Below are 24,169 nucleotides of genomic sequence, written 5' to 3' on the forward strand. Positions count from 1 at the left end.
CGATTGGTTGCCTCCCACATGCACCCTGACTGGGCATGGGATCAACCTGCATTCCTTGACCGGAAATTGAACCCATGACCCTTCACATGGGCTGACGCTCTACCCACTGATCACACGGGCCAGGGCTGGACAGGTGATTTTACTGGTTGCTGTATACATTAAACCCAAAGCAAAAGAAAAAGAAATAAAAAGACTTAACCGACCTTGCCCTCAGTCCTTAGCCAAATCCAGATCGTGTAAACACTGTCTCTGGGCTAGTTTCATGAAAGGGCAAGAGGAGGAGAGAGCACCCAAGAGAAGGGGTCTCACACCTAGTAACTGAACTTTTCACGCACCGTGTCCAGTAGCAAATGTGGCAGGTCCGTGGCCTGTAATCCAGTCTGAGAGAGCACTTCTCTTCTGGTGCTCACTCTAGCAAAGGGGGGAAATCGAGGACTGCCTTATATGGCTGAGCCTGGGTTAGAATCTGTGTTTTTCTGCCCCCACAACCATGCTTCTACCATGTAAAACTTCGTCTTCTTTCAAGATCAGAGAGTCGTGGGAAGGAACCTGGACACTCAAAATAGGACCAGTTTACAGTAGCTGACCACTAAGGCCTGTATTTGAGCTAAGTGTTGTTCAGAAGTAGTCATTCTGGCCTCAGATCATGACCTCCTCCTGGTAAATGGAAGGTCTGGATCTACAGAAACAGGAAGCTCATTTTTAATGCATGTCAGAATGACATCACGGGTTCTGCGTCAGTATTTCTGTGGCCTGGGCCATAGCGATGGACAACTTGACCTTGATCACACGGACTTGCTGAGTTTCCGTAAAGCTACAAGGGATGAACGCTGTGAAGCCCCTATTAAGTGACCCATGCAGCATCTGGTGAACGTGGCGTTTCCCTGTGGTACCTGGTTCTGTACAATGGCACGTTAACGACGTATTACTAGCAACGTGTCACCTGTGCTCCTGGCAGGGCCGTGGACGCGTTTGTTTTTTCCTTCTGGGGGAGAGTGCCTGTTGGCCTCTGCGGCCGCGCCCAGCCCGGGCTGTGAAATAACGGGCGGGTCTCGGGGTCGGCTCTGGGTGAGTGAAAGGCTGTGGTTTGCGCTGTAGAAATTTCAGGTCTTGCAGGATAGCAAACTGCCCGAAGCACAACACACAGTGGATTACCTTTTGAACTTCCACATCACCAGATTATTTCAGTTGAGGTTGTTTATAAAGCAACCCACAGAACTTCCTCGTCTGTCACAGCCCTGGACTCACCAGAGCCCTATCATTTTACCAGCCCCGCAGGGCTGAGCAACATCTAGGAATCTGATTTTAATCAGACTCTCCCTCTTGGCCTTTGTCTGTGTGCTTCTATACCCACGAATACACATCATGCACTCACAGATGCACATTTCCCCGAAGATGGGTAACCCAGCACTGGGAAAAATCCTGTCCGATTTTTTTTTTTTAAGACTGCCTGTTTCAGGCACAATCTTTGAGGTCTATTAGAATATCCCCTTTTATCCATATTTTAAATGCTTACTGTTTACTCTTTGTAAAAGTAGCATGCATGAAACATTTGTTTACTATATTTATTAACTACAAGGGGTGACCTATTTTTACATTTTGTTAACAAAATGTGATGTATATTTTGATCAGACCTGTCGATGTCCTTGCCTCCTTCTTTTTAGGACCAATTTAATACCGCCTCTTTTATTTTTTAATATTTTATTGATTTTTTACAGAGAGGAAGGGAGAGGGATAGAGAGTTAGAAACATTGATGAGAGAGAAACATCGATCAGCTGCCTCCTGCACACTCCCCACTGGGGATGTGCCTGCAACCAAGGTATATGCCCTTGACCGGAATCGAACCTGGGACCTTTCAGTCCACAGGCGGACGCTCTATCCACTGAGCCAAACCGGTTAGGGCCCGCCTCTGTTTTAATAAGTTAAAATATAACAAGCGATTTTCATTTTCTTTCCTCTTGAAGATGGAGTTCTGCAGAGAGTGAGAAGGGGAGCCTTTTGGTTCTGTGCCTTCTGCACTCTGCTTGGGAATTCCTAGGAGTTGTGATTGCAGGGCTCCTGCCGCGCGTGTGCCATTTGTCTTCTGCCTCGCCGCCACAGCCACGCTGTTTTGAGATTGGGTTTAGGAAGGTTTAAATGGAAACCAGCTAAGTGGTAATTTTATAATCTCCGGTGGTATATTAGTCGCTGTACAGTCTGGACTTGTTACCTCACCTGTCAAGCCACCGGTGTGTCATTGCCCATGAACTAACTGACCAGGTCACGTTTGCTGAGCGTCTTACCAAGGATTAGCGCTCCTTCTCTCCACGTTGCCACTGGGAGGAGATGAAATGGAACGGATGCTTGTCCTTCTCCAGGTTAAAGGGTTTGAAGGCTCTGAGCCCAAGTCTGTGCCAATTCCAAAGCTGTGACAAATCGGAATGCTGCCCTCGTTCCTAGGGGGAGCGTGAAGAACGTCCAGGAAGCTCTGACTTTCTGAGCTGCCCGTGGCCTTGCCCGAGTGAGCACCGTGTAAGCAGCTCCGTGCCCCACTTATTTCTGCACTGGCTGCTCTGCACCACCTTCAGCTGCTTTTTGGGGAAAACTTCCAGAAAGTCACTTTAGCAAAAAAATTAAATAGGAGTGTGTGAGACAGTTGCAACACGCATGTCTAGAAATTGGAAAATTGTTCCACTCCGCTTATTATGTTTGTGGAGCTATGTACTTTAATAGGCAGATGCAGTCAGTGTTGTTGATGAGATTCACATTTTTATTTCATAAAAATAGACATGAAATGACTGTTAGGGTCTATGTTTAGAAGTCATTGGATTTTTCTTACTAATATGCTGATGTGTCTAAGCCATCTATGCTTTCATAGGTACATTCTTTACTCCTCCTTTCTCCTTTGATTCAGTTTTTACATTTAGTGGTTCAAAGATTTGGGGGAGGGTTGGGTGGGGGTTCAAGCGGGTCTTTCTGTGCCTGTGTTCCCAGGAGTTTCAGTGTACAGACCCTAAAGAATTATCTGGGGTGTGTGGATCAGAAGGTAACAATTGCTCCATTGATTTTCAAAAGGCATGGAATCCTGTAGGCAGAACCCCATTAGTCTGTGCCCATAAAAGAACCAGCAGCTTTTCACTGGTGTACTTGTTAAAGATTACCAGCCTTGATAGTCCTAAATTTCAAACGCTGGCAGAGTTAAGAAAAGAATAAGCAAAAGTAGCAACAACAGCCCAGTGATTGCGGCTTGCTATTGTTTGGGCTTTGTGGAGACCGGGCATCAAAAGAAATTTTCTTTGAAGGCATGGCTTGCGATATAGTATAGCCCTATTGTTTTGTGTTGTGTTTAAGTTTCAGGTTACAGAAACAATCACAAATTAATTCCCAGCAAGCAGTGAGACATTATAGCTGCCCCTTTGAAAAGCATTTGGATTCTTGGCCAAGTCTTATACTTAAAAGTCTTATTCATCTTAAAATTACACACAATTGTTTCGTGTGGTGTTTTTGTGGTGTGTGTGTGTGTGTGTGTGTGTTTTCTTTCCCTCCTCCCAAGCGGGATTACTTACCTGTTTGCTGGAAAAAATTGCCATGGCTTTAAGATCTTAAAGGAGAACAAGACTGGAGTCTTGGGGGGGCGGGGGGGGGGGGCTGTGTTTGTTTGTTTATTTTGTTTTAAGGAGGCTTTCATCTTAGATAGCTTGCTGGTTCTGTTCTGTTTGGATTCCATTGAAGTCCTTTCCCATGGATTTCTGATTCCTTTTCCTTCCCACCTTCCATAAAAGACGTAAATAAACATTTTGTTCCTTTTTGTTCCCCTCTCTTTCTTATCCCAGACTATGAACCCTCCTCTGCCCCCGCCCCCTCTCCTGGTCTCCACACCTCCGGGCGCCGCCGCTGCTGCTGCTGCTGCTGGAACGGGACCGAGGCCCACAGCGGGGCCCACTGACCAGATTGCACATTTACGGCCTCAGACTCGCCCCAGCGTGTAAGTGAGGGTGTCATTTATTGCTGCTTAAACGTGCATTTCAAACTCGGCCCAAAGAGCAGAGGCAGAGAAACACCTTTCTGATATGAGCTGCTGACAGGCTTATGGCTTCCAAAGTGGTTTGTGTTCTGCAAACTTCTACCCAGTCATGCATATAATGAGGCGACTGCTGAAACAAAATGGGCCTGATACAAGCGCTCGCTAGGCAGCCGTCCTGCTGAGGGAAGGCCTTTCAGAGTTTAGGGAGAGAGCTGTTTGCTCCTCCATAACATTATATGTGTACGGAGCTGCCTTTTGAGCCTTTTGTCTCGTTTTCGTTCCTTGCATTGGGATACTAAGGAATGAGAAGGTATTCCATACAAACCAGGTCTACTTGTAGCATGCATGTGAAAAGCTGTAGGTCCCTAGTATCCAGAAAAGTCTAGTTATCTCCTTCAGAGTTCATCCGTGGCAGAGTACAGCGAGGTTTTCGTGGGTCTTACATTGTGTGAGTTTATACGTGGAACAGGTTAGCCCGGGGAAGAACAGTTGGTTAGCGTAGCCTGCCTGGTTTCCCTATGGTGGCGGCACAGTCACCTTGCATGGCGGGGCTCTTCTGTACGCTCTGTGATCTGGACTTTTATTTCCCTTTGACGTTTTCCATCTCAGCCTTGTTCCTGGCTGAGCACACAAAAGCAGGTGCAGCCCAAGCCTCTGGGTTCAGCCTGTGTGTGGAAGGCAGCATGCGGTGCCTCCCGGTGGGGTTTCACACCATATGTCCACATTTGGGGCTCCTCCCCAAGTCTAACAAGTGCCATTTGAAGAGCTCAATTTTCCCAGTGGGTACCTAATCCCCAGCAGCAGGTTAGGCACTCTGGGAAGCTGCCTTAATTCTTTCACACCCGGCAAGTACCATGTGGTGGGGTGGTCACCTTCACGCTGTGGGGACCAGGTTGGCAGTTCCTAATCAGGAAAGCCTCTGCCTTTTCTTTCTTTTTCTTTTGGGGGCGGGAGGGGTGGGGGCGGGGAACGCTGCCTTTTCAGTGTCGATGGCAAAACCTCTTTCAGCGGACAAGTACCAATACTGCTTACGGATGAAAGGACTGTACTTTCTGTTTTCATTTGTGCAAGATATTCAAGACTTCACACCAAGGATGAGCTTTGAGCATCTTGGGTTTCGGTGCTTACTCAGCCCGAAATCAGATATTCTTTCTATTCCAGGTATGTTGCTATATATCCATACACTCCCCGGAAAGAGGATGAGCTGGAGCTGAGGAAAGGGGAGATGTTTTTGGTGTTTGAACGTTGCCAGGATGGCTGGTTCAAAGGGACATCGATGCATACCAGCAAGATCGGGGTTTTCCCTGGTAATTATGTGGCACCCGTCACAAGGTATGGCTTTGAACAAGTGGTTTACTAAGATCCAAACAGAGAAGCTTTGTTCTCCTCCGTGGCGCTCAGCCTGTCTAGATTCCTTCTCACGTTATAATTGCCGGTTACACAGCCAACATTAAAAAAAAAAAAAAAAAAAAGCCGTATCTGTGCTTGCTGAGATCCCTTCTAACTCTAAAATGCTTGGCTTACTTTTCACATGGCTATATGTGAAATTGTAGGTTTCCACGAATAAATGCACTGGGTTTTAAGTTATTTGCTTTAAGTAACATGTAGAAGACCATTTTCAGTACTTTTCTGCTTGACAGAGCATAACGTTTCATCTAAACAAAAGCTGTATCATTAATACTCCCATGTTTCTATAATGCTTGCTATGTGCCAGGCAGGCAGGTTTCTAAATGCGTTGCACACGTTAACTCCCAAGTCCTTGAACAACTCGTCGTGGTAGTTTCTGTTATCATCCCCTCTTGATAGATGAGGAAATGGAGGTACCAAGAGATTAAATAACTGGTCTGAGATCGCATAGTGACGAAGTGCTCAGACCCAGGTGGTCCGACTCTTGTGTTCTAAGAGCTTGATTACCTCTGAGTTCTGGCAATTAAGTTCTGTAATACCAGTCAGAAATAAAATTCCTTAGCTGTGGTATAGATTCTCTGTCCTACTGAAGGTGATTTTGCTTCCCTGAGGGAATTTGGCAATGTGTGGACACACATTTGATTGGCGGGGAGGGGGAAGAGCGGTTGGTGCTGGCACCTAGTGCACCTAAGCTAAGGATGCTGCCGGAGGTCCTGCAGGACACAGGCACCTCCCACAGGAGGGAATTAGCTGGCCCCAGGTGTCGGGAGGTGGGGAAGCCCTGTTACAGGGTAATGGGAAGTCAGGGCTGTTAGATATACAGACATGTTCTTTATTTCATTTCGAGATAAGCCCATCATCTGGTCACTGAGGAAAGTAGCCTTGGAAACTGAATGGAATGCCCTTAATGGCAGCGATATTCAGGGAGCCTCAGTTTCTGGCCACCGGGCTCTTAAATGGTCCAGGTTTAACTGTGATAAATCATTCCTTAAACCCTCTGATTCTGAATAAATGGCTTAATGAATTGACATGTTTGTCAGCTGTTGGCCTTGACTTATAGGTTGGCCAGCAGCCTAATCAAGTATAAATCACTGTTGTTGCAGATGGTGCTAGCTTTCATTTGACTTGCAGATTTTTAATCGATATAAACCTTCTTTTCTGTCTATGTTAAAATCTACATTCAGGATCCAGAAGGTAAATCCTGATAGGCCCTTCCTGGTGGGAAAAACACACACACAAAAAAAAAACCCAACAACAAACCACAGAAACAACTAGGGGAAGTAAAATAAACCAAAACCAAAATATTAAGCTAATAGAGGAAAACATTTTCATAAGACTCAAAAAACAAATTATATAAAGTCTCTGGAGAGTTGCTTACTTAGAGTTAATTCTTTGTTACTCCTCCTGGTACATAATAAGAACGTTCAAGTTAATGAAGTAGTCTACTTAGTAGAAAGTTACTATAAATAGAATTGATGTTTAAATGAATTTAGAATATTAAAAAAACATTACACAAAACTATGCCAAACCTAAGTTAATTAAATTCAACCAATAAGTATTTGTTTAGAGCTGGCAGTACCACTAAAACTACAAATCCTGGAGAAATGGAAAAGAACCATTGCACACTGGCCCGGTCTTCAAGGAACTTTGACTGAGTCAGGAGTATTTAATAAGGAATTTTCTAAAAAAACAATACACTCATTTTTGTAATCAGGGTCATTGGACAGAGAAATCCACATGAAAGATAATAGTAAAGTCTTCAGCCTAAGCCTTAGGCAAGACTTCTTGAAATGATAGGATTTCTGCTGGATCTTGAAACAAATGAGATTAAGGTAAGTCAAGAGAAGCTGGAGAGGACATTGCGCGAGTATGTGTATATGTGTATGTGCGCCCATACGCATGTACACAAGCCCTTGGGTGACGGGCTGGGGCCAAGTAGGAGAAGAGCAGAAAACATGGGCAGGGCCATGGCATGTGATTGTAAGCCTGGCTTCTTGGATAGCAGAAGTAGGAATATGCAGGGCCTCAAGTCAGTGGAGGGGTTCGGCCTTGGTGTGGGAAGCTGAGCCCCGGTAACTGGATGTTCTTGAGCAGAATACAATGCGTGATTTTCTGTGACTCAGAATACATTTCAAGACCGCTCTCTGCCTCAGGGCCATTGTGAGTTTGAATTTGCTATTTTTACACTTTGTAAAAAGAATCCCCCATTCATTTTTTAAAATGTTTTGTCGTAAAGCTTTGAGTCTTTCTTTTTTTTTTTTTTCCTTTTAATTGTTCTCTCCCCCACTTCGCTAATGGATGGGGCTGTCTGTTTTTCTGTCTCGGCAGGGCGATGACAAATGCTTCCCAAGCTAAAGTTCCTGTGTCTACAGCTGGTCAGACAAGTCGGGGGGTGACCATGGTCAGTCCCTCCACTGCAGGAGGGCCTGCCCAGAAGCTCCAGGGAAATGGGATGGCCGGGAGTCCCAGTGTGGTCCCCACAGCGGTGGTGTCAGCAGCTCACATCCACACGAGTCCTCAGGCTAAGGTCTTGTTGAACATGACGGGGCAGATGACAGTCAACCAGGCCCGCAATGCTGTGAGGACAGGTAAGGAGGAAACCGGACTGGGAAGCAGCAGGAAAAGGGTCGTCTGCCTAGTATCAGATCTTCCGTGACAGATGTTGACAAAAGCAGATATGATGTAAGGTAACCAATAACAGGAAATAGAAGTAGGCAGAGTCCAGTCAGTGGCACTTTACGTCTGCTGACTTTGGCCAAGCCTTCCCTGATCTGTAGATCGAAAGCCTGAAAGAGACTAGGCCGATCCTAAGAATGTCAGTAGTATTTGCAAAATGGGACTTCTGTAGCCAGGATCACATGATCTCAAATCTCACTGCACATCTACTGCAGCTAAGTGTGCGGATAATTTTTTATGAATTTAGTCACAAGTCTATTTTAGACCCAGTGGGACCTTAAATCGATTTCTTTTTTCTATAACGTTGAACACCTACCAAGAATCTTGGGTAACAATGGGAGTAGTAAACTTGTGACTTTTCTCTGGAAAAAAAAAACAACAACAAAGAAAATGGTGAATAAGAAAAGAGAATAATTTTAAAAAGGACCAGAGGCCAGTGCAGTTTGACAGGGTAGACCACCAGCAGAGGCTGGCTCCGAGTCTCTCATTCTGTGGAAAGGCCTCCTTTCTCTAACTGAAGGGCCTCGGGGGTCACAGCTAAGCTTCTAGGCACTCAACAGACTCCAGAGCCAACCTGGAAGGGAAGTGCATCCCGGGACCCGGCTAAGATTAAGTGCTTTTAAACCACCTCATAGCCCTTATTTATTGTAAGGACGCAATAGCAACCTTTCATTATGGACGGATGCAATGAAATGACTCACATTTTGATGAGCGGCATTTATTGGAAAGTCGAATCTTACCCTGTTCCCTGCTGTCGTTTACTAGTTTTGGCACACAACCAAGAACGCCCCACGGCAGCGGTGACGCCCATCCAAGTACAGAACGCCAGCGGGCTGGGCCCTGCGTCCGTGGGCCTGCCCCATCACCCTTTGGCCTCCCCGCAGCCTCCGCCTCCGATGGCTGCCGTCAGTATGGGTCGAGCCAGCGCCCCCTTAGCCTGTGCTGCGGCTGCTTCGATCACCTCCCCCAGCATCACCTCCGCCTCCCTGGAGACCGAGCCCAGCAGCCAGATAATGGCCATTCTCTCTGGACTCCCCGCCTCTCCGGACAGCGCTTCATCAGCTTGTGGGAACAGTTCAGCAGCCAAACCGGACAAAGATAGTAAAGTAAGGCCAACATCCCGTTTCTCTGCTGGTGCTGTGTCCCATCATTTCTACTAACGAAGGGACCCGTTCCACATCCCTTCAAGTGCTTAACTGTGCGCGCTTCTGTGCCGGTTGCTAGATTCGCGTTTCTCTGCATTTCAGCACCCGCTAGTTGCCAGGCCCCGTATTAGGTGCTGGGGAGATCACAGTGAGTAAGACTTAGTTGCTTCTCCACCTGTGGCTTACATCTCATGGAGGAATTTCCTTTTCCTTTCCTCATCCTGTCATCATCTTGCTGTCCTTAATTCTTCCTGTCCAGTCAGTTTGCTTTTTGTTAGCAGTTCTGCAATAGCTATATATGTGCAGATAGATAGGTGATAGATAGATATTTAACATACAAAGGGGATGAAACTGTTGATGAGAAGTGTTATTTGTGGACTTGTTTATTTATACCACTAGTATACTTGATCATAATCAGAATGAATAGTTTTTCTCTTGACTTGAAATTTAGGGGGAAATTATTGTATAAATCCTTTGATCTTTTATAAGTCTCTAAGTTGGGGCTGAATTTCAAAGAAAATATACATGGGAGGCTGTGTTTGGAAGACTAACCTCTTGTTGGGTTTGGAGACAGGTGGTTGGAGCCAAGGGGAGTTGATGGTGATGAAATGTGAACAGAAAGAGAAGAGTGATAACAAAGTCTGGAGAATTGCATTATGTTCATGACCTTTTCCTCAGCATGTTATGCATTTCTCCTTTTAAAAAGCCCAGTTCTAGGAAGCTCTAGGGGTGATTATAAACAGCCACCTGGTCGGTGGTAATGGATGTTGCTCTATTTAAAAGGTTAGGTAAGCCTGTAAATAGGGCTTTATAAGGAAATAAACTTTGCGGCTTACTAAAAAGTTAATATTTAATTGTTGGGTTAACATGAGTGTTTTTTGAAAAAGATTGGTATCTGTCCAGCGTTTATAATTAACTACATTAAACTTGCATTCAAGCTGACATGTTCAACTTTGTCAATTCCTTTAAAAGAATAATTTCATAGTTTAGATTTTAAGAAGTTTTGGAACAGTGTCTCTTAGGGCCCTTGTCACTGAGTAGAACAGGGACTTTTCGGCCCCTGACCTCCCAGAAAAGAATTTGCTGAATCTCTGAGGCTTGGGAGGGCCTGTGCTAGACAGAATAAAGGCTCCCGAAAGATGGCCATGGCCTACTCCCTGAAATTTGAGACTATTTCCCTCCATAGCAAAAGGGATTTTTACAGGTGAGATTAAAGTAAAGATTTTAAAGGGATTATCCTGGATTACCAGGGTGGGATGTATGTAATCACAAGGGTCTTCATGAAGGGGAGGCAGGAGGATCAGGGCCAGAGGAGAATGGTCTAGAAGCAGAGATCGGGTGATTCGAGGGAGGAGCCACAAACTAAGAAATGCAAGGAGCTACTAGAAGTTGGAAAAAGCAAGGAAATAGACTATTCCCTAGGTCCCAGAAGGAATGCAGCCCTGCCAACACCTTGATTTCCAGACCTGATTTTTATCCCCAAGTTTGTGATAAACCAATACAGGACCTTACTTGGGTTAATCTGTTGAGCACCCATCCTCAGCAGATGGCCACTGGCCCGTGTGGATACCATATTGACCCCGAGTGCCCTAGCTCCAGAGTGTCCATGCCATTTTCTTTTTTGAGGTGCTATTGAGAAATTATTGATCTCCTTCCTTATATGATGTCTTAAAGTATTTCAGGGTCATCTTTTTTTTTTTTTTGAGCCTACACTCTTGAAGTTTTTTTCGCTTTTCCTCATGTCACAGGTTACAACTTTTGCCTTCCTAAATCTACCTCTCATTTAATGTTCCAAGTCCACTAAAGAGGCTTTTTCTGATTGATGGGAGTTCAGTGAATCCACGATTAACATGACCAGAGTGTGTCATTCAGCCCACATTTCTCCATCCTGTCCACCAGGATATCGTGGAAGAACTTTTCAAACCTCCATCGAGATCCAAGCGTCTTTTACGTCCTCCCATCCAAACAGTTCCCCAGAGGCCCCATCATTTTGGCGCTACTTGTTGTTAGCAAGCATGCCCTGGAGGAGTCTACTCCTCAGAGTCTCATTTCCTTTCTTGAGTAGGCCTTTCATTTAAAACACTATTCTAGAATTTTCCAGATGGTCTACAAAATACATTTTTGTTTTCTTTTTGAAAATTAGGTCTACACATGCTCTTCTTTGGCCTGTTGAATTGACCCGATCTCAGGTCCACCAGGATCTATCAAAGATTATTGGTAGCATTTCAGCTGTTAATTTTCTTTGTGCTCTGGGGTAAATTCAACCTGCCAAGAGTAGTCATTTGATCTCTAAGTCTCGATCTCTTTATCCATTTCCCTCTTAGCAAGGTTTGTTCTTCCTTTCCCGTCAGAAGATTATCCTTGTCTTTCTTATCATCTGAGAACCACCATCTGTCCCAAACAGCAGGTCTGTGTCTTTCTTGTTGTCAGTTCAAACATAACTTTTAAGCAATGTAGCCTCCCCGCCCCCCGCCCAACTTTTTTTTTTTTTTTTTTTTGGTCTTTAGCATTTTTGCAATTTTAAGCTCATATGGACCATGTGAATGTTCTTTCATAAGGACCCTTCTCTTGATCTTTTTGTAGCAGTCCTTTAAAAATTTGAGCTCATTAGGCTGCCCCCTGGGGGATCACATCAGTACCTTTAGATGGCTCTACATTTTCATCTGCTGGGATAATTTGCAATTGTATAGTTAGAATTTTATTCTGGAGAGCCCTCCCTCTTGAAGTATCTTTCCTTTTGAGTTTCAGGTCAAGCATATATTTTCTTTGAACTTTTAAAATCAGTTCTTTTAAACTTTAGGGTTCAAATCTTACTATAGGGAACTTCTCTTTGCGTGCTTACCTCTAAGTTCTCAGTGTTTCTGCTTCACCAGCCATAGCTCTTCACCCCCTACCTGGCCGCTTCCTTGTACTCCCCTCACCCCCACCCCCACCATTTGTTGATCAGAATTAGAGCCAAAGTTGCAGTTTGTTCAACTTTCTGTGAGATTAATTTATCAGAATGTCAAGGACAAAGTGTATCAGAGATTCTAGTTTCAGATGAAACTTCCAGCAAATATATAGGTATTTGACCATTCCCTCCTTATTTCTTTCTCCTTTTGTCATTTTGTGATCACCCTCTGACTTACACTCTCCAGGCAGTGTCGGTGTGTCCCCCAACAATAGCTTGTCAGTTGCCCTCTTCTTTCCTCTGTACCCAAAAGCTCTGCCATGGCTGGTGTGTCATGGAGCGTGTACATTTTCCACACGCACATGGGGCCATTGCAGCTCTGTATCCAGCTGGGCTGTTCCTTTGAACAATATGTTATTTGAAAGCCCTGTATCACAGTCTCAGAAACGTGTTTTTGTCCTTGACTTAAGCCTCTAGCTAATTTGGCCTGGTACCTGCATTCCGTGCTTTGATAAGTAGGCATCTGAAGCTCTGTAACATCTTTCCAAACATCATCTCCGTTATGTCTGGTCCGAATCCTGGGCCTTTCTGCCATTGTTGTTGTTCTTTCTATGAGATTTCTGATATCTTCTGCAGTTAACAGTTTAACAGCTTCATCCGGACATTTTTCTAACTTCATATTCTGTTTAAAGGCTTCATTATTTGGTCAGCTAGTCTCCAGGCAAATGTGTTTGCCGATCCTTACGAGATGCTCATGTATATGTATGTGTGTGTGTGTGTGTGTGTGTGTGTGTGTATTTTTTTTACTGTGTTTTCTTATTATAAAAAAATTTAATTATACATATTTATTTAGAAGTTAGAGAAAATCCAAACAGAAAACCTAAATATAATCCAAGATTTCAAAGAAAGTCATTAATATTATTGTGTATAAGTGTTTTTCCCCCTAGATACCAAAATGTAAGAAATACTATTTTGGTATAGTAAGCTCTCATCTAGAAAATAAAATCATTTTCTTCAGCGTCAATTATGTAATTAACTGTTTATATACTCTCTAAATTCTGTTAAAAGATAAACTGGGGTATATTTTACAAATTTAAAGAGTTTATTTGAGCAAATATCTATTAAAATCAGGCAGCGCCCAACCAGAAGTTGGTCAGGAGCACTCACCAACAAGAGTCAAGGGCAAGGCTTTTATAGAGAAGACAGGAAGCAAAGCCAGGAAATTATTTGATTGGCTATGGCTTGAGCAGTTGCCTTATTCGGGAAAGCCTAGTTGGCCGTTTGTGATTGGCGTCCTTAGGTTTTGATTTCTTAACCTTGAGGCATTGACAGATTTAGGTTTTGGTTTGCTACTGCAGGCTGCTCAGGCCTTAGAAGCACCTCAGTCTAATGGCCGCTAAATTAATTTAACAGGTTTAACCCTCACATCAGAAAAAGAGAAGAAACCACCTCCACTGCCCCAAGTGCTTCCATGTCCCACCCCCGCCTTCCTAGTCTGGGGATGCTTCAGGAGTCTTCTCTGACGGTGACCGTTCTTCCCATAGGAGTTAGCAGGAGTGGTGTTGGTTCTCTGCCACATCTTCGATATGTTCCTGAAAGGCAGCATTTTTGCAAGAGGTCTCAACATTTAGTGCCACAAACCTCCCACCCAGATTCCTGATGACTCTCCCCTGAGCTAACCACAGGTTTTCTTCAATCAATCTGCTAACGTTTGAGGACCTTTGCTATTATTCTTAGCTTTCTTAAGAAGAAGGACCATCTAGTTTTTAAGTGCCCATTTTCTTCTCTCCTGAACACATGTCCTTAAAGTCCCTATGGATCACTCTTTGCTCACATGGTCTTCCTTTCTCTCCAGTTTTTATTTTGCTGTCAAAAATGAGATGGTCTGGCCCGGCCGTCATGGCTCAGTGGTTGAGCGTCGACCTATGAACCAAGAGGTCACGGTTCGATTCCCAGTCAGGGCATATGCCCAGGTTGCAGGCTCGATCCCCAGTGTGGGGTGTGCAGGAGGCAGCCAGTCAATAATTTTCTCTCATCATTGATGTTTCTATCTCTCTAGCCCTCTCCCTTCCTCTCTGAAATCAATAAAAATATATTTTAAAAATGAGATGGTCTGTGGGCTTCGCCATTTCATTTTCTTAAGTGGTTGGAGTCACTGTTGCTACCCCTGCCAACAGCTGGGCCTCAGACTAGGTCTGGACAGTGCAAATCTGCACACGGAGTTTGGCTCATAGTGACCTTGGTGATCAGCAGCCCTGGGTCAGTGTGTCTGCTCTTGCTGTCCATTGCACAGAGTAAACTGCTTCTGGAGACATTGCCTGTGCTGAACTCACAGAAGCGTGAGGGTTTGGCTCTGATATAACCCCTTCCTAGCAGTGTGATTCTAGGCAAACTTAGGGAGGTGTAGACAGTGAGAATAGCATTGACCCTATCTCATCAGGTGGATGAGTGTGAGGAATACATGTGGAAATCTTTATAAAATGCATTAAGATTCTTGAATCCAGTGGTATTTAACCACCTCTAGAATATCATATGGCCTTTCCCTCTTTCTATGCACTTTAAAAAAAAAATGCTTTCCTGCCTCCTCTCCTACCCTTCCGCCTCCAGACAACAGCCCCCCACGGCCCCAGTCATTCTCTCTCCCCTGACCCTGCTTTATATTTCTACAGAGCACCAGTTTCACAGCCATGATGGTGTCTGTCTAGAGAATGTGAACTGCTTGTTGTCTTGCCCACTACTGTATTCCCAGAGACTGGCACATTGTTGGTTCATACATGACAGTCATATCTGTTAAGAGAATGAGTGATTGTTAATAGACAATCATATGAATTAAGTTTTTGAAATTCCTTACCTAAGGAAAGTGACTCTGATTATTGGGAGTCTGACTGCATAGATTTTCAATGACCAATGGCCTGGAAGACTATTTACCTTTTGCTACTCTCTCTGTACATCTGAGGTCAAGGAAAGGAATAAGAGGAAGACTCAGGGATAGAGTGTGGTTAATTGGCTGTTGCTGTATGAAATTTATTTTTGCTTGGGAAGGAGCTTTGACTTGATGTTTCCCATATGGTACTCATTTTTTGTCATGTGACTAATAGAAAGTTAGTAAGTTGATGTTCAGAAATTAATGTTATATGTAAAAATTATTCTTTCTGTTATCTGGTGGTTATTTTCTGACCCAAATAGTTCTTTCCCCCGCCCCGTTTTGTTGTTGTTTTGTCTGAGAAGCCATTTTATTTTATTTTTAAATATATTTTATTGATTTTTTACAGAGAGGAAGAGAGAGAGATAGAGAGTTAGAAACATCGATGAGAGAGAAACATCAATCAGCTGCCTCCTGCACACCCCCTACTGGGGATGTGCCCACAACCAAGGTACATGCCCTTGACCAGAATCGAACCTGGGACCCTTCAGTCCACAGGCTGACGCTCTATCCACTGAACCAAACCAGTTAGGGCAAAGCCATTTTAAATCATCAAATCTTCTGACGAGAAAATGATGACCATAACATTATTTCATCTACGAATAATTTCTTGGGAAACCCACAAGAGAAGAATTATTAAGGTTTATGTTCAAAGACATGCCCCCCGTTTTTTATGCATGCTCACATTACATTTAAAAAACTGCTTTGCTGAGATGTAGTCTTTATTAATTCATCTGTAGTTTTCTGCCCCTGGATTTTGAAAAAAACAAAGGCGCCCGGAGATGATAAGTATCTGAGTGTGCAAAATAATCTCTTTCATGTGCACATTGTTCTGCTCACATAGAAAACATCGGAATATGATATTAAAAGCACAGCATCTGAGAACAGGGCATCATCTTTGCCGTGTGACTACCCAGCCCCTACCCGCGCACCCCGAGACAGCACCTAATCCTCCACCGTCTGCTCCTCGGATCATCGGCAGCGGCTGATGATGAGAACACATCCCGAGAAGCCATTAACGCAATCTGTATTTAATGTGTTTAATCATTTTAGATGAACCAAGTCATCTTTCTTCTTAATCACTTTAGAGGCTGTTCCCTGGGCTCCCTTCAGTTAACTGGTATTTTTCTGAGTGCCCAGACTGAGCTTTTAAGAAACATTTTTAGCTGAGGCTTGCTGAGATTGCAGTTTATCAATGGACTTGATGTTCTCAGTAGGTCTGTGGGGGTCCGGGGATTAGAGAGTGCTTTCCTGCATCCTGGCAGAAACAGCTGGAAGCGGAGGCTGACTGCTGCTTTAGACCTGGAGCCAGTGAATGGTATACTTTCCCTGCCCATTTCCCGGCCCCCCAGACCTCAGGCTCCTTAAAGAAGTGTGCCAGCAGCTCCAACAGGCTTCCACCAGCCCACTTCACTGGCCGTTGTGTAGAGGGAAGTCTTTATCTCCACTGGATGACCCAAAAACATCCCCTTCCTTCTGTAGCCCTGGGTTGAGCTAAATATTTTCCCTTCCTCCCACCTGCCTCATGCTCTTGCGGTCTTGGCCCCTCGGCTCAGGAGGTGCCGGGCTCTGTACCAGGCAGGCACTGGGTGTGATGCACGGGTGTATGAGCTCCAGGCACTGCCCTCAAGCAGGTCGTCCAACTTTATAGGCTCATTTACTGGAACGCATAGAGTAAGCTGTTGGCGAATGTGAAGTGAGTTCCATGAAGCAATAGCTAGGAAGGTGTGTTGAGAGGCTGGACCTTAAAGAGAAACGCAAAGGAGTCTTCCTCTGGCTGGGGTGGGGAGAAAGAGGGTCCGCAATCGATGGATTGGCTCTTCTTGTCTGCAGCCTGCTTTGGGCATGGACTGCACTCCCACCGTCTTGCCCCTCCCTCCGTTTCTGACCCATGAGTCAGCGCATACTGTGAGCACAGCACGTTAGGGCGGTGAACGGGCCTGTGGCGCGGTCTCCCCAGGTGCCTTTCATCGTCTGATAAATGGTTATGTGTGTCGCTTCCTTTTTTCCTGCCATTCGGTGTCGGATGGAACTGTGTCATTATGGAGTCGAACTCTTTTCCCCAATGGATTTCCACTGGGTATGACCTAACTCATATTCCCAAGAAAAATTTTTCATTGTTATATCTCGTTGTTATATCTCATAATTCTATTTTTCTACTAGTGGACCTTAATAATTCCAACTTGTCTATAGAGTTTTCTAAAGAATTGCTTCTATATGAAATGTTTTATTTTCAAGTCCTGTTTCCATTCAGAGGACTTTATGACATAGCTGACATCTTAGTAAAACAGTTTAAAATGACGATTGTTACCTATGTTTCATCATCAGAAAGAACATTGAGCCCTGGCCGGTGTGGCTCAGTTGGTTGAGCTTTGCCCTGTGCACCGAGTGGTCATGGTTCGATTCCTGGTCAGGGCACATGACAGTGCTCAGTCCCCAGTAGGGGGCGTGCAGGAGGTAGCCACTCCATGTTTCTCTCTCATTGATACTACTCTCTCTCTTCCTTCTCCTTTTCTCTCTCTCTAAAATCAATCAAAAAGTATTTTTCTTAAAAAAAAAAAAAAGAACATTGACATTTAAGGCTTGGGGATGAAGGGGAGCTGGTTCAAGATCTGGTTTTCTGAGAGGAGCAAAGAGCAAAGATGTCAGAAGAGACAGAGATTCAAGAGATAGCTTCTGTGGAGGGCTATTGCTGGGGAAAATTCTTATTTGTACATTTACTTGCAAAAAGAGACACACAGTGGTTTTCATTGTACTGAAGCTTTCTTTAACTTTTTGTAGATTTTTTTTTTTTTTTTTTTTTTGGCTTTCTGAACAAGGAGGTACTTGTACAATAGAAATGGTTTGACTTCTGGTTTGGGCTTGTTAAATTTTATAAAGATGGCATGTGAGAAGTAGGTTAGCCTTTAACTCTGATCAAGACATCACTATTGCTAGATAAATATAAGAAGTCAAGTCTGCGGGTAGAGAGTAAAATGCGATTAGGTTTGTGTTTAATTCAGCATGCAAGAACTAGAGACAGGATAGGCCAAATTTCAGGGAATTAAATCCATAATCAGAGATCTCCATTTTGTCCTAAAAATATCTGCTTCTGCCTTCACCACGCCTGAGAGGTGAATCGGTGAGTTTTTTTGTTTTACATCTTTTTTATCTGCTTATCCTGCCTCAGTAGAAGATAGTGATGAGCAATGGAATGCCCCAAACAAGTAAAAACTTGCAGGCAGAAAAGGAGAAGAAAGAGAAGCAAATGGTTGGGTTAATACCACTCAGAATTGACAGGTAGATCATGGGTTAGCCACAGGAATAATATTAAAAGATCAAACCAAAAGTTGAAACTGTAGTGCCCTATAGATTATAATGCAATGTTACTGTCAGTTTTCAACTAATGCACTCTCTTTTTTTTCTTTTTTTTTTTTTTCTAGAAAGAAAGAAAGGGTTTGTTGAAGTTGCTTTCTGGCGCCTCCACCAAACGGAAGCCCCGAGTGTCCCCTCCAGCCTCACCCACCCTGGAAGTGGAGCTGGGTGGCGGTGGCGGTGGCAGCAGCAGCGAGTTGCCTCTGCAGGGAGCGGTGGGTCCCGAGCTGCCGCTAGGGGGCGCCCACGGCAGGGTGGGCTCCTGCCCCATGGATGGAGATGGTCCCACCCAGGCAGTGGCTGTGGGAGCAGCTCTGGCCCAGGAGGTCCTTCACCGAAAGACTAGCTCCCTGGACTCTGCCGTTCCCATCGCTCCACCTCCTCGCCAGCCGTGCTCCTCCCTGGGCTCGGTCATGAATGAGTCTAGGCCTGTTGTTTGCGAAAGGTGAGTTCAGTGCTTTTCCAGCAGAAAACTAAGACATGCGTGGCAAGCTTCGTGCTGGAATATTTATCCTGACATTTAAGGTATTTTCCCACATCCTCCTCTCCGTTTTTTTGTTTTTTTTTTAAATATATTTCATTGATCCCCCACAGAGAGGAAGAGAGAGGGACAGAGAGTCAGAAACATCGATGAGAGAGAAACATCGATCAGCTGCCTCCTGCACACCCCCCACCGGGGATGCGCCCGCAACCAAGGCACATGCCCCCGACCGGAATCGAACCTGGGACCCCTGTGTCCGCAGGCCGACACTCTATCCACCGAGCCAAACCGGTCCCGGCCTCTCCGTTTTTTTAAACTAACTATATAATAACAACCAAGCATTGGCTTTCTTTTACCACTTGCTGGAACAGACTCTAGTCCCTGCTTTTCCTTCCTGTGTGTCTTTCCTGGGTGTAGGCCTCCCGCCTTCTTTTTGTGTATTTTCTCCAGACAACCAATCCAGGATGGTACCTGGATGAAATTCGTCAGTCACCGGAGACTTGTTCATATCTGTTCCTCCTTCTTGCTTCTCTTCTGTCGCCAGCAATGGCGCCCTAGTGTGTCCTCCTTTGCCTTTTTATACTCGTACCTGCTGCTTGTAAAGCAACCGGAGAATTCCGCCAACTAGGAGGATTCTCTTTTTATTCTTCCTGAGCCAGAAGAGAGTGGCTCTGTTCTCGAGACCTGCCACCTCTCCGGGCCCAGTGACTTGGCTCAGCTACACTCCGAGCAATGAACCCTGTTTGAGGGATTCTGGCCTTGAACAACTATTACAGATGTGAGCAGTTCTGTTGGATACAGTCACTGGGGATCTAGGAGTGCATTAGGAAAGAAAATATACTTAGTCAGACAAATATCTGCTAGGATTCTATGAACTGAAAATGAAGCGCTGTTGGTTCCGCAGGAAAACATCATGAAATACACTAAAAGTAGCGGACTGTTTTCACATAACGCATAAACATATAAACATTTTTTTTCGAAGAGTGTCATCTGGTTCATTGTTTCTATAAGCGTTAGGCCCTGGGGACTTGCATTTCACAAGCAAAGCAGATTTCTCATTTGTGGAGGTCTTGCCTTTTAGTTAGCATTTCCTGTTGCGGATCCAAAATCTTACGATCCAAGTGTTTACACTTTAAAATGACTTCAGTGCACCTAACTCGGTATTTCAGATGAACATTTGTACCCACCAAAATCTGAAGCCTTCATTCCTATATGTATATTTTTTACACCCATAAATAAACTGCAAAAGAATAAACTTCAAACAACCTATGTGCATTAAGTACAAAGTACACAACTTATTGTGTGTTTTTATAGTGAGGTGGGATAATTTTCTGTAATTGTAATCCTTATAAAACCAGTCTTTGCCCATCAACGAAATCCTCCTGTCTTTCCCCTCATCTGCTGTGCTCTCGGTGAAGCTTTGGGGTTTTGTCCTGAATTCGCGCCCTCCTTGATTCTGACAGTAGCCTCTTTTTCTGCAACCTCCCTCTGCTTTCCAGGGACGGAGCCTCTGCGCCTGGCGTGAGTCCAGCGACTTGTTTACTTTCTTTTGGCCACAAAGGCTCCTCCTCTCCCCAGCCCCAGGCATTGAGCTGCAGCTTTCCCTTCATGCCTTGAATCACTCTCTTCTTTCTCCTGTCATTTGTGGTGTTTGTGTGACTGTTCTGAGTGCTCATTCACTTTGCCCAGACTCTCCCTTGGCACTGGCCCGGGCACCACTCTCCCGCCCCCCTTTTATGGGATCCTTTTCAGTCGCCAGATGTCCTCCATCTCCGTGGCCTCTGCATTCCAGCCCCTTCCTCTGAGAGGAGCCTGTTTGGAACAGCAGGCTCCCGCTGTTCAGTGCGTCTGAAAAGGGGAACAGACAGGTGATGGCGGTTCAGGGAGTGCGGGACGCACATCAGAAAGGGGACGCGGAGACTTTGATGCTGGGACAGATGGGCATGGACACGCTGGAATTCTCTGCACTGTTTTTTATAGGACCATTCCCATTTTTACAAGTAGGAAAGGGGCCTTTGGGGAAGATTTCTGCCCAAGTTTATATTTTTATAACCCACATGTTCAGTGGAATATTAAATGCTGTAGCCTGACCCGATTTTCACAGCCCCTTTGCCTTCCTACCACGATGGCGATAATATTTATTTAACTTGGAGTCTTAGGTCTGCCTGGCTATAACAACGAAGGGAAAAACGTGTGGAAACAAGTAGTAGGGGAAAACATCCCATTATTCACTGGGAATGAAATGTCTTGCCAACTGTATCATTTTGATATTTCAAAACTTTCAGCACACAAGTGCTTAATGCTAAACATGAAGGAAAAATGAACTTTCTCACCAGTATGATTCAGAAAGAGTTTCAGGATCCTAGATTCCTTGATTCACAATCTAAATATCCACAACTCCTGCCCTGACAGAGTACAGAATGCCTGTGGTTCTCTAGGTAGAATTTTTACTGATAAAATTTCATGGAACTATTTTTCAATGGATAGTATTGTCACAGTGCGAGATAGGATCCAGCTGCAGATTATAATGAGAACAAGCGTACAGTTTCTTCTCAAACCCTGACCGTGTCCCATTGATCTAGAGGAAAAGACTGTGACTAGGGCAGCCAGTGCTGTCTGTCAGAGAAAGAAGCCTCCGCGTGACAGGAAGACTAAAAGAGTCTCACAGTGAGGAAGGAGGGACCTTGAGGTGTGCTGACAGGTCCTGGTGTCAGCTGAGAGGATTCTCTGAGGAACTAAAGGATTCTTTTGTGTTTGTCCGAGAGACGGAAAGAAACAAGCAAGAAATAACGCTCTGTCCCAGAGGCAGCAAATGTATAATTGATGACAGCAAAAATAATAAAGCAAGTATTTTGGGCTCTACTTTAGACGGATTGAGGAAAAAATAATCAGAAATTGCAAACAGAAAGTGGAAATTAAATTATTTCAGAAGAGATGGCAAATAAAAGAAAGCATATGTGACAGCTTTATTTTGTCTTCTAAAAACCACACAAATAAAGGGCTTAAGGAGACATAGCACATCATCTCTGTGTATATTTTTAAGTTTAGGAATTAAATTGAGAACCACATACCTGTAAGCCCATCTCCTAAATTAGAAAAGAACCTGTGATCTTTGATCAGGGATTAAACGAAAATACTTGGAAACATACAAATTGGATAGAGTTGGATTTACAGAAAGGCAGCCGGCTTAACCAGCATGATCAATTTGAGTCAGTGACATTGAACCCACAGGGTGAAGCAATGGACATCATTTGCTTGGACTGCAAGCAAACTGCCGAGAGAGCTTGTATGGTTTTGCTAGTAAAATACTTAATTGGCTGTTCGATTGTTATAGCAACTAACAGCAGTGAATGGTTACCCACCCAGACCAGGGTGATGGGCAGATGCTTCCCAGAGCCACCGGGGACCCAATTTGGGCCATACCAGGGGAGATTAGAAACAAAAATGTATCAACTACAGAGTATGCAAGGGAAGCCAGAAAAAAGTAAAGGAAATGGAAAACGAACACTAATAAAGATTGCAAGTGCCCATTTAGATGGAAGCCAGAACACCACAGCCCAAACCAGGAAGATAGGCATTGGGAAGTCAGTGGGACTTCTTCACATAGCAAACCTCTATTCCTCCCATTCCACACGGACACTGTCGCCAGAAACTGAGCCCGGGTCCACCAGCCACAAGGGCCAGAGGCCCATCCACGGCCACGTCTGTGAGCCACACTGCCTCCCAGGGCTCCGTTCAAAGGGAGCAGCGGGTACTTTCCAGCAACCACAGTATCATTTTTCTCTAATCGTTCCATTATTTTTATTCACTCATTCATTCATTTTTAACATCGTGATAAAAAATATACATAAAATATGCCATTCCTTCCGTTTCAAATTCAGTGGCATTAAGTACTTCCACAATGTTGTATAACCATCGCCACGATCCATTTCTAGAACTCTTCCATCATCTTAAACAGTTTCATCTTAAACTGAAACTCTGCGCCCATTAAACACTAACTCCCCACTCCCTCTCCCAGCCCCCGTCAACCAACTTCTACTTTCTGTCTCTATGAGCTTGACTAGTCTGTGGATGCGTGAAATTGGGCGATATTATCCTTTTCTGTGTGGCTTATTTTACTTAGCATAATATTTCAAGGTTCATCCATGTTGTGTACTATGTGTCAGAATTTCATTCCTTTTTAAGGAGCTTTATACATTTTAAAAAGTAGTTTTGCTGTATAATGAGGCCTTTCCTTTTTGTCATTCAGCATGCTTATTAAGAATTATCGTATGTGCTGTGCTAAGTAGTGTGAGACAAGTGAATTACCATCATCTCACCCCTCAGGCAGCTTACCGTCTAGTACAGTGATGGCGAACCTATGACACGCGTGTGTAGCCATTTCTGATGACACGCGGCCACTGAGGCGACTGCATGCCGAGGATGAAACATTTGCTGCTCCTGAGGATGAAACATTTGCGAAATAATGTTTTTTTCCTCAAAGTGACACACTACCCGAGTTATGCTCAGTTTTTTGGCGAAGTTTGACACACCAAGCTCAAAAGGTTGCCCATCACTGGTCTAGTAGAATAAATGTGATAGGGATGTAGATGGCAATAATACCATGTAGACTGGGCCAAAGGCACTAAAAAACATACACGAGGCCTCTGGAATCTGGTCAAGCATGAAATTACTTCCAGTCGTGGGGCTTGAGAAGGTTTCACAGGGGAGCATTGGAGAGCCTGATTGGGTCTGAATAGGCAGAGCGGTCCTCAAAGGGAGTTCCCAGTGAGTTAATGCCTGTTTAACTCACAACAACCCATGAGCCAAGGTATGGAGTGGGGGAGGTAGAGGTCAAATTTGGGGGACATGTTCAGGTTTAGACAAGTGTTTGGTACGTTCATGGAGATAATAGCAACTACAGCTATGAAGAGGAGGCCGGGTCATTGAGGGCCTGAGGATTATCCTGGCAGGCAGTGAGAAGACGGGAACGATTTTTGAGTGACAGGTAGCTGCAAATGGAGTGGACAGTTAAGGAAATGAATGTGTTCAGTGTAGAATGGAATGCGGACCAGAAGAGATTTGAGGCAGGGAGGACAGGGAGGTTATTTGACCAGGTGGAAGTTCATGAGTTCGTCCACAAATGATGGTGGCCATGACCATAAAGAGGAATGGACGGGGTGCAGATTTTGAGGGTGGATCAGCAGGTCCCATGGAGGTCATGGGAGAGAAGTCTTTGACTCCTGAGGTTCAGACCTTCCCCAAAGCCCTCTCCCACTGAAGACAAGCATGATCCGAGCGAGGCTCAGG

General features: G+C 44.6%; 1 protein-coding gene across 2 annotated transcripts in view; it reads left to right on the plus strand.

The window, feature by feature from the left end:
• Positions 1–24,169, plus strand: part of SH3RF1 (SH3 domain containing ring finger 1) — a 181,258-nt gene that overhangs the window by 151,359 nt on the left and 5,730 nt on the right. For both annotated transcript variants that reach the window (XM_054717653.1, XM_028152663.2), the window contains exons 7-11: positions 3,814–3,965; positions 5,166–5,336; positions 7,740–7,999; positions 8,853–9,193; positions 18,468–18,844. In XM_054717653.1, the coding sequence (XP_054573628.1) occupies positions 3,814–3,965; positions 5,166–5,336; positions 7,740–7,999; positions 8,853–9,193; positions 18,468–18,844 (1,301 nt within the window). The remainder of the gene's footprint in view (positions 1–3,813; positions 3,966–5,165; positions 5,337–7,739; positions 8,000–8,852; positions 9,194–18,467; positions 18,845–24,169) is intronic.

The sequence above is a fragment of the Eptesicus fuscus genome, chromosome 6 (assembly GCF_027574615.1).
Source record: "Eptesicus fuscus isolate TK198812 chromosome 6, DD_ASM_mEF_20220401, whole genome shotgun sequence".
Taxonomy (NCBI): Eukaryota; Metazoa; Chordata; class Mammalia; order Chiroptera; family Vespertilionidae; genus Eptesicus; species Eptesicus fuscus.